Genomic DNA, 11592 nt, shown 5'->3' on the forward strand with positions numbered 1-11592 from the left:
TGTATGTCCTTAGCTATGGAATCAAGAAACAAGTAGCATGCGAGTAATGTGAAGGCTGCTGCAGAAACCTAGTGTGTGCTTAAATAGTACAGTGAAAGGCATGCTGCTGTGGACCTTTTCAGTGTACTTTCTCTCACATTAAGCACACCGACACCATTTTCCAATGTTGTTGCCACCTTTTGCTGGAAGGCTTTTTTCCTAAGTGTCTTCATAAGAGGTAATCAAAACTATGGTGTATATTGCTGCTAAGTGCCGTCCCATGGAAACAGAGACTCATAAAAATATTATGGCGTGTCCTTTTTCACCTTGATCACTGGATATTGCACCATGCAATTTCGGGGTCCTTCTTAATGTCAAAATGACCATGAAGGATAAAGGTTTTGGGTTATTTATTTTTATTTTTTATTTTTCTTGTATTTTAGGGAAGAGTCTACAGGGTGTTCAGGGTCTCACTACTAGATCAGACATGTAGTGATCCGCCTGTCTACAGCCTCCCAAGCACTGGGATTACAGGCACATGCCACCACGCCCAGTCTCAGTTGACTTCTCAGTGCTCCCTAGGGGTGGGGCTGGCATGGCAGGCGCAAGGATTGAACCCCCAGTCCCTGTGCCTGCTTGAAGGCATTTTAAGCCACTAAGCTATTTGGTTGGCCGTAGTTTTGGATTATTTAGCATGTCTAGTTAGTAGCAGAACTAAAGACACTCAAAAAAGAACTTCCAGAACTTCTTCAGGAAATGACAAGAATGATGGAATACGTATGTTCAAAATGAGAGGAAATAGTGGCAATGTTCCTTTTACTATAATTTTTCTTAATTTAAGTATTCACAATTTTCAATCACATGTTGTCATTTGCCTCTGGTGTCCCTGTATTTCAGCTTATTTCTTATTTTCCTTCTTTTGGATTCTTCCTCCTGTGTACACACATCCTGCTTTGAATACTGGTTCTAGTCCCTCCAGGGCTTCCTGTTTAGATTTTGGTCCCAGTCTCAGCCTCACTGAGAATCTGTACCTGTGATGGGCCAGGCCTCGGCTCAGGCCAAGGAAACACCCAGGCAGCAACACTCAGGAAGGCCGTCTTTTCCAGGACAGTTAAGTTTTGTGCTCTCCGTGTCTCCCCACCCGCTCAGTCTAAATCCCATGCTCTGAAGCTGCTCTGATGCTCTTTGAGTCTATACTTGCATTTCATTAAGGATCTGGCCTTAGTTTAGAGACTCAGTAATGTGAGAAATCTTAACGAGAGATCCTTAAGGCACAGGGATATCTGTCATGCTCAGCGCATGCAGCGAAATGTTTCTCTGCATGGTGAGAACATGAAGACCTGGGGGAGGGGCTGCTGAGAAGTACAACCCCAGGAGAGCTCATCATCGCAGCATCCGATATCAAGCAGCAGGAAGGACCGGAGCGTGTCTTTCATGCCTAGATCACGGTTACCCAGCGTGTAAGCCATTCGTACCCTAAGCTGCGTGGGATGAGCTACAGAGAGGAGCTTCAGTCCAAGATAGATTTTGCTCCTCTGCGCACGTGATCACAGAGTGGATCACGACTGCAAAGGCGCACACGGTGCATTCCCTCAGCTACGGAAGGCTCCGTGTTCAGAGCAGCTACTTTTTCATGCTAAAACGCCAAATGCAGCAGACAGGTAGACAGTCTGAGCAGGGGACCTTGAAAGTGGCCTATTCACATGTGGCATCCTCATGCTCGCTGTCAGAAGGCTGCAATTTTTTTCAGCCTTCCACTGGTGGCTAATTCCAACAAATATAGTCTGACATCATTTTCAGGTTTCATCAAATTTTCTGTTGAATTGAAAGATAAAGGCCTTCTTTTTGTAACTGTATTTTCTCTCCGCCAAATGCATAGCAACCCCATATGTCTGGATATTTGAAGGAATTCTGTGACCTCAGACCTTTCCTCAAGGTAGTTTTAAGTTTGATTTTGCCTTTTCAGACCTGGCATGCACCCAAAAAAGCAAACAAGTTTTTAACTATAGTATTTTTTTTTATTAATGATGAAATCTGATGGATTTGGTTCAAGGGCAGGAAAAGAATTTTCCATTAACTGATTCTACAATTTGGACTTACTGCAGAGATCTGACAATTAAGGCCCACAATTTTTCATAGAACATTCACTGTTAACTTCCAATTTTAAAATAGAAACATACCTTATGTTCAATAAGAGACAGCTGGTTGTTCTGATCTAGAGATAAACCTAATGAAATAAAGTTGTATCTAAATACCCCGAACTTATAAGAGGCAGTTATTCATTACTACTCTGATTAAAGGATAATTATTCAATCATGTAGAAAAGCCTAGGGCAGTTGGTAATGACTGATGTATTTGCAAATAGCATTCAGTAATTTATTTTACCTTATTAGGTAGATTGACAATGGATTCAAAGAAACACTACTGTGCTGATTAAGAACAGACATTTTAGGGCATGATCCATGTAGAGATCTTTCTTTGCTTTTAATGGAAATGTTATCAAAGGTAAATTATATTTCTGATTTGCATTCATAAAGCTTGAGAACGGATTAGCACGTGAAAGATATTTTCACACTTCATCTTTTCTCTTATTTTAAATATATTTAAACTTATGTTGATAATTTGCAATAATATTATCCTTTCCCTTGAGACCTGGATGAACATTACAGTACATTAGCTCATTGAACTTCACAAGTGCTCCAGAAAAGTTAAGGATCTACTGAAATCCTTTTCCTTTCTGCAGTGAAGCCAGCTTCTTACATAGACAACAGTGGGATTTTCATAACTTCCTGAAGTAAAGTGCTAAATCATCTCACAGGTGGACAGAGATGGAGAAAATGGACCACACAAAACTTTGCCCAAATGCACTTTCCCTAACTGCAGCATCACTATGTCATCCTTCATTTTACCTGACTGAAATTTGACAAAGAAACTAGGATAAAACACCTCTCTCTTCAACAATAGTGTGGACTGATGTTTAATGACCAGTTAAACTCTGGTTCCTGCTGTTGCCCTTCCTCAGGAGCTGGGTAACACCTTCACAAGACATGGAGGTCCACACACCTTCACCTGGGAAAAGGCTGTAGGAGCAGACATACATGTGCTTCCCCAGAAGTGATGTCCTACTTCATTCCTTGAGTTAAAAGTATGCAGTACAGCTCAACATCTAAGCTGTGCCAGCCCCACCCCCAGCGTGTGCTGAGTCGGTGATAGACTGGGCATGGGGGCGCATGCCTATAATCCCGGTGCTTGGGAGGCTGAAAACAGGAAAATCACTAGGGGTCTGATCTACATAGTGAGACCCTGTAGACCTTGTACTAAATACATAAAAAAAACCCTCAAAATCTATTTCAGTTCCATCTATCCCCCCATCTATGATGTCTAAATGACAAAAATTTTTTTTTAGGTTGAATAGTATACCATTGTGTCTATGTACCATTATTTTTTCTACTTATCTCTTGTTGGACCCTTAGATTAACTATTATAAATAGTGTTACAACGAACAATGGAGTTCAGATATTTATTTGATGTATTTATATTCTTTTAGTTGTTTAGCTATGGGATTACAAGATCTTAATATGACTTTTAATGTTATGAGGACTACTGTGCTGTTTTTCATAATGGGTATACTATTTTACATTACCAGCAAGAATGTGCAAAGTTTCCTTTTCTTCTTCTCATTTTAAATTTACTTTATATTTATTGTAATGTATTTAGCATAGGATCTACAGGGTCTCATTACACAGATTGGACTCATAGTGATCCTCCTGCTTTCAGTCTCCCAAGTGCTGGGATTATAGGTGCACACCACCATGCCTAGTCTCAATTTCCTCTCAGCGCACCCAGGGTTACATACATTGCATTATATGTCATTAAACAAGTTCATCATTTGCAACGCTACAGCTTTACTTGCCTGGTGCTTTTCTAGGAAATTTTGTACTGTTTTGACATCTTCCTTATTTCACTTGAAGTGAAGGATTTCTTTGCCTTTTTTATTTTTTCTTTCCGTTTTTCATTTTATATATGTGGGGCAGGGGTGGGCCCAGCACGACAAGCTGGGGATCAAACCCTGGTTCCTGCATCTGCCTAAGCTGGCACTTTAGTCTGCTGAGCTATCAAGCCAGCCCTTCTCCTCATTCTAACACTGTTTTTTTGTTTGTTTGTTTGTTTGTTTTTTGACAATAGCCTTTCTAAACAGATACAAGACCATGAGTCATTGTAGCTTCAATTCTTACAGAATTTGAATATTGGCATTTTATCTGATGTATGGTTTGCCACTATTTTCTCCTTTTCTGGTATGCTGTTGTAGAGTTCTTTTGATCAGTACAAATAGATGTAGATTCTACCTTTTTGTGGTCTGGAGAATCTCTTGCAGCTTGGGGTAGGGAGTAGAGATTGGCAGTTAAAGTGGGAGTTCTTCAATCACACAGACATTTCCAAGCACAAGATAACTCATTTTGAAAGGTTAAGTCCTACATGTCACTGTTTTGTTTTTTTTTTTGTTTTTGTTTTTTGTTATTAAAAGACAATAGGGCAAGTGAGAGAAGGCTCCGTGGTCTAAAGCTCCCGCCTAGACAAGCTTAGGCAAAGCATAGGGACTGTGGATTGATCCCTGGCACCACATGCCATGCCAGCCCTGCCCCTAGGGAGGGCTGAGCTGGCCACAAAAATAAATAAGACAGTAATATAATAAAAGACCTAATTCCCTGGGTAGTACTGAAAGAAGTGATATATACATATATATGAACATATATATTAAAACCTTGATTTGCAACCATAATTTATTCCAGAAGCATTCTTGTCAATAAAACATTTATATATCGAAGTGAATTTTCTCATAAGAAATAATGGAAACTCAGATTCATTCCACAACCCAAATATATTCATATAAAAATGATCACAATACTGTAATATATTCCAAAACAATCAAGGAAGTACAAACTATAAAGAAAAATAAACAAATTAACCTTCATCAGCCTTTGAAAAGCTGCATGGTTGGTGTGAGAGCCAAGAGGAGCGAGGTCATCCTGCAGGGAGCTTTCAGGCCGCCACCGGGAGGCTGCCACCTCTTGGCTCAGTGGGATCTTTCTCTTTCTGTGCAACTTTAACACGGAATCTATCCAATGGATCTCTTTTTGCCTCTTTTTGAGAATTTCACAGAAATGTGGCATTATATGTTATTAAATGGGTTCATTATTTGTACCGCTACAGCTTTACCTGGTGCTTTTCTAGGAAATTTTGTACTGTTTTTCACATCTCCCTTGAAGTGAAGGATTTCTCTGCCTTTTTCATTTTTTCATTTTTTATATGTGTGGTACAGGGTCTCACTATGCACCTTGGACTCGTAGTGATCCTCCTATGTGCAGCCTCCCCAGCACTGGAACTACAGGTGTGCACCACCATGCCCGACTTGGTCGCTGGCTCAGTGTGCTCTGGGAGCGGTGCTGGCATGGCATGCAGAACCAGGGATCAAACCCTGGTAACCTGTGCTTGCCAAAGCAGGCACTTAATCCATTGAGGTATCTCGCCGGCTCTCCTCTTCCTTTTTCTTCTTTTGTGCTGTAGACAAGATGTCCTCCAGAACCTCTTACAGTTGTGAAATGATCACCCATAATCCCACAGCAAGAGAGAGAGAAGAACCTCTGGGATCATGTGACATTAGGCATCACTTGCTACTCGCTCCTTGCATTGCAAGACATTGCTCATTTATCAAGTTAAAATTATTAGAAACATTTACTCATCTTGCAGAACACTTGCAGAACAGAATATATATATATATATATATATATTCATGAGTGTGACAATTACTGGATCTCACATTGAAATATCCCAGTTGTTCCCACAACCAGACACCCACAGCTAATCACAGTAACTGGGATATTGCAAGGTTCTGTTCTTCTAGCTTTTTGCTGATACAAGAGCAGAGCTGTCTTACAACATGTAACACCTGGAAATCGATTTATGATGAAAACAAAAATAAGTTTTAATGGAAAGTTACCCAAAATATTTTTAGAAGCTTGCTATAGCAGTGGGAGTTAATTTAAATTATCATTTTATGTGAGAACATTCAATCTGCAGGATATAGTAAACTTAGGAAAACTTGGTTTCAGAAATAATTTAAAATAGAAAAAATAATTGTGTGTTTTTCTTTTGATGTTATGTGTGGTCAGATATCAAACTCCTCACTTAATGTCTATACAAGTAGGCTGAAGCATACTTTATTATATGATAGGGCCAAATTCAGCCCCATAACTAAAAAGCTTTATTATTATGTTACCTACTCTCATATAAGGAGATAAAAAAGACATGCATGCAATGGGCTGTGCTAGCCATAGTTTATGAGCAAACAGCACTTGGTGCACAAACATTTTTTGTTTTGATCCTGTCCTGACATTTAACATTTTGCAAACAAAATGTAATCAAAAGGAATGATAAGATTTCAGCTCTGTAAAAGTCACTACATTTCAGACAATATAATGCCTAAGCATGTCTAGCTTGTTCAGATTTATTTATATAGACTAATTCTGCTTGGCTACCCTGAGAATTATTTTACTGTAATTTGATAGTAAAGCAGGATAGTCATAACATCTTAATGCTTAAAATATGTGCAATTTAAATTTAGGGTAGTTTGGTATCTGACTCTCCTAGAAATTTTTATTGTATACATACGATTTAAATCAAATTATATATAAACCTGGTTTACCCTCAGTAATCCAAAATGGTAGCTGCTGTTCCCCCTGCAGAGAGGAAATTGGGGGAAACCCTTGAAGTCATGTAGTGGGTCCAGCTCTTCTACTTGTCCTGCTACACTTCACTGTGGCCTCTGTTTATCTTAACAGCACCTCACACAGGTCAGCCACTGCTCAGGGTTCTGTACTTACTCAGAATCTGAGATATTCATTGTACAACGGAATCCAAGTAGATAAGAAATCTGAAGTCTTAGATGTGGTGTGGATAGAGGTGGGGACTATGCACAGGTCCTCCTGGCCAGGGTCATGGACCATGAACTAGTTATACATTCCACTTTTGTGCATCTGAAAAAGTGATCAAAGGATGAAACTCTTCAATTTCAGTTTATAAAATGGAGAAAACAAGGTTCGGAATCCACGTCTCCCAGACACAGAAGAACTGCTGCAATTCTAGGTGCGGGAAGAGTGCAGGGTATCGGCTACCGAGCGTGGCTCCTAGGAGATACGCCTTTAGAGGACCAAAAAAGGCACAGAGATGCACCATGATGAGGACTGAGCCTATCTTGTGTATTTTTCAATTCAGTGGTGTTTGAGGACCTTTTGTATGAGTGTAATTTTTATTACAGCCATGGAAAACTGAAGCTAGGTGATGATAAATTGGATGCCAGGAAGTGGAGCCAGTTGTGCTCCCCGAAATTACAGCCACTGCCTCCTGTGACTGTTGAGCACTGATAATGTGGCTCCTGGTGGCTGAGTTCCTCCATATGTGCACAAGATTTCAAAGAGTGTCAAAATGAGAATGTGTGGGCTGAGGAGGTAGCTCAGTCATCCAAGCTCCTGCCTGGCAACTGCAAGGACCTGGGTTTGATCCCCAGTACCCCGTAGTGAGATGTTATGCCAAATAAATAAAGCAAGAATGTAAAGAAGTCATTGCTAATTTTTATATTGGTTACATGCTGATGAGACATGTTGTATATATTGAGTCAATGAACATACACTAATTATTTCACAAGCTTGTTTTTTTATTTTTTAAAATGTGGCTGCTACATGACTTAAAATCACATATTACAGATCACATTTATTGCCATTGGACAGCAATGGTATGCACCATTTTTTTTAAGATAGCAGGCAAGGCATTTCTTGGTGCATTTCTAGGTGGAAATGTTAAGTCAGGAGGAAAGGCTTTTAAGCTTGTCCATGCCCACTGGAAAGGAAGAGGTTGAGGAATGAGGAGAGAGACCTTGCCTGACGGGGCACAGTTTTCTTAGAGGTGACACTAGGAATCCCACTTAATAGACAGATTCAGAGGAGAGCTCATCCTCTAAGCTAGGACAATCAAAGATGTGAGGATAAGTCTAAGTGCACATCAGTATGCAGATGAGGGTATACACAGGAAGTTGAAGCCACATGGTATATAACAGATATTCCGGTTTAATCGATCTTGTATGAAAACTAAGAGGGACATGTGTGACCTACTACTTTTCGATAAAATTAAAATTTTGTATGATTGGGATTATAAATGTTTTGTTTTTCTTACATAGAAGTTTCTAGTGTATAGAAATTTGATTAAAACTGGGTGCTGACATCTGATCTAAAGATGAAGTGCTCTTCTTGACATGTTGTATTATTTGTAGGAGAATTTGACACCGTGCAGAGCCCCTCCACACCCATCAAAGATCTTGATGATCGAACATGTAGGAACTCTGGATCGAAGTCCCGGGGAAGAGGCCGGAAAAATAACCCCTCTCCACCTCCCGACAGTGACCTGGAGGTATGCCTATTTATTGTGAAGGGGCATGATGTGCTGCCTTGTTTTGTTGAATGACACATTCCATACCTCATACTCCCATTAAATTTCAACGTTTTTAAATTAAAAAAAGAATGTATCATGAATCAAGGGGACTTGCCTTGTCATAGGCATTTTACAACTCAGATTTTATCTATTGTCATGACAAATGTAAAAATAGCAACAGTTCAAAAGTAATAGTATTTTACAAGTTCTAGGCCTAATGTAATTTTGTATTTGATTTAAATTAGCACACACAGGACCTCTAAAAAGAAAGATATTGTTTATAAAAATAATTTTCTAAGAAACACTGTTTGGTAGTCCTAAACTAATGAAAGACAGATATGTATACATCAATATGTTTGATAACATAAAAGTAATCTGTACGGAAAAGAAAAATCATTTTCTGACAGAGGGAGAATGTTATTCCTTTGACATGTGTTAAATTGTTATATTTTGTGAAAATTTTAATGTACATCTTTTTCCACTTGTGATCACTTTTGAGATATATCTACACCAAGAAGATTGATTTTTTATTATGAAATATTAAGGTGCTAAGTGAAATAAATCTAACACAAACCCAAAATACAGATAAAGAGGAGCAGAATAAAAGACCAATAGCAGGAACTAAGGAGATGGATCTTTCTCAGATGGAAGGAGAGAGAGGAAAGACAGGGAAAGGGGATGAAAATCTAGTTGAGGACTATGATGTCCATGCACCAACTCCCAGAAGAAATGTGATCATTATGTGCCGCAAGTGCATACTAATAAAACTAAAAACCGGAATAAAACATTAGGAGAAACTGTTCTTAAGAACGTATTTCAGGAGATGAAAAATAATTAAAATTTCAGATTTAGTACCAATTAATAGACATCATTCCTCTCTGTGAGTGAGTTTCCTGTACTTGAATGACAGTGTCTGGTGAGTTAATGAGTGACCAGCCTGGGAGTCCTGCAGACTAGGGAAGGAGGGGGGCTCAGAGATTCCGTGACACTGGGGACCTTGCTCTCACTGCCTCTCGGGAGCATCAGCCAGCCTGGCCAGAACTTCAGATTCTCTGTTGCAGTCAAACTGTGAAGTTTGGTGAAATCTAATATAGAAAAAATGGGGAATAATGGACGATCTTCTCAAAGTCTCTGCAGGCCAAACAACACATCCACAGGCCTAATCGGACCCAAGGATCCGCGCTTACAATTTGTGCTCAGGGAGACCTCAGTGATGCTTTGAAATATTTTTAAAATTGAATTCTTTGTACAAATTGAAAAATGTCATGCAACCATATACTATGAAAGTTTATGTAGAAGTTAAGCACACATTTATCATAAATGCTGAATATGTCTTACATTTTGGTAATAACTACAAGTAATTGTGCAAATTCACTCAAATTAGGATGTCTCTTACATTTTGCCTATGTATAAATCAATTGATCTTTCTATCTCCTTATCTACTTGCGGCACTGGGAACCCAAGGCCTGTGCACTGAGCTACAGACATTCTTAGCCCTTTGTGTGGGTTTCTCTCTATATTGCCCAGGATGGCCTCTACTTGGCAGTCATCCTGCCTCAGTCTCTCAAGTAGCTCCGATTTGTAAATTTATAATCATTTGTAGTGTTTATTTTCTTCAGGCTTTATCATGGTTGAATTTGGGAAGTTAAAAGTAAATATAATGAGATAACATAGTCGTGTATGAAATGACATCAAGACCCTACTCAGAAATGCAGAAAGATGTTTTCTGTTTATTTTTATTTCCTTCAACTTGACAGTTTCCAATTTTCTTTTTCTAGCGTGTGTTTGTCTGGGATTTGGATGAAACCATCATTGTTTTTCACTCTCTCCTCACTGGATCTTATGCACAGAAGTACGGCAAGGTAGGAAACCAAGGCACTGTGGACCAAGAAATCCTGTTAGCCTGTATTTTGCTCAAAAATTAAGGTCCATTTTATAATACTTTTAACATCTTTTATTCTAGTCAAATCTCTTCTTAATTAGCCATTTCTGGTAGTTTATTTTTCTGTAATGGTTACTGAAGATTTTACAAAGCTAAGTAGAAATTGGATTCCTTTTCTAGACTTTATAAAGACTTTGTTTTCTACATCCAGACCAAGTTTCTTACCCTTATGTTATTATTTTAGATAGTTAAATAAATTGAAAACATCATCATAAAATCATAGAGTATTCCCTACCAGGAGAACTTTCAGGGATCATTTGAAGTAAGCTAGCGCACTATATAATGCCATTCAAAAATAGTAGTGTCTTTACCTAACCATTAGGCTAAGAACATGTTGGCCTGTCATACATTATTGTCATCAAAGTGGTATCCAACTTTGGTTCCTTTACCTGTCACACAGAAGTGTCTCATTGCCTTCCTGGCAACATGTTACTTAATAGTGCCCCATGTCAGCTCAATGTGTAGTTTTTAGCAACCACGTAAACATCGTCTTCTAAACAAGTGATGATGAACTGCTTCCAAGCATGCATTCCTTCATTGCTCTTTGGTGGCCCTGCATGGATATTTTTTGGCATGGGTAATGGTGTTTTAAAGTAAATGTGAAATATAATTGATTTTAATGATAGTCTTAGAAAAGTCTTAGATCTTTTTTATCATATTCATCATCTAAAACAAACATCTGTAAAGTCTTATCTATACCCATGCACCACACATAGATCATCTAGAGATGAGGACAAAAAATATTAAAATGAGATCACACATATTTTACCTCATGTTTATTAATTTGTAGAGTCTATTTCATAATGGACACATTTTATAAACACATAGTCTTAGTCTGGGTTGACTATTATCAAAAATAATATAACAGGCTGAATGACTTTAACAACCAATAATTATGTCTCACAGTCTGGAGGCTAGGAAAGAAGAGATCAAGGTGTTAGCAGATGAAGTTATGGTGAGGAGTTGCTTCCTGGTTTGCAGATAGCCATCTTCTTGCTGTAGTTTTACATGTAAGAGAGCAAAAAGAAAGTCAATAAGTTCTCGTACCTTTCTCTAAGGGTGCTAACTCTATATGTGTGTGACCAGCCCCTGGCTCCCTAAGGCCCTACCTCCCTGTACCATCACAATGCAAGTTAGAAGTTCAGTATAGAAATTTCATCTGTAGCATAACTGCAAGTTAGCTTTCCATC

The 11592-nt window shown here is 38.8% G+C and overlaps 1 protein-coding gene across 7 annotated transcripts in view; it reads left to right on the plus strand.

Annotated features, from left to right (window-relative positions):
• Eya4 (EYA transcriptional coactivator and phosphatase 4) overlaps window positions 1–11592 on the plus strand; it is a 286279-nt gene that overhangs the window by 233917 nt on the left and 40770 nt on the right. For all 7 annotated transcript variants that reach the window (XM_023714196.1, XM_023714198.1, XM_023714199.1 and 4 more), the window contains 2 exons: window positions 8303–8439; window positions 10239–10322. In XM_023714196.1, the coding sequence (XP_023569964.1) occupies window positions 8303–8439; window positions 10239–10322 (221 nt within the window). The remainder of the gene's footprint in view (window positions 1–8302; window positions 8440–10238; window positions 10323–11592) is intronic.

This window comes from Octodon degus, unplaced genomic scaffold, assembly GCF_000260255.1.
Source record: "Octodon degus isolate 3935 unplaced genomic scaffold, OctDeg1.0 scaffold00034, whole genome shotgun sequence".
NCBI lineage: Eukaryota > Metazoa > Chordata > Mammalia > Rodentia > Octodontidae > Octodon > Octodon degus.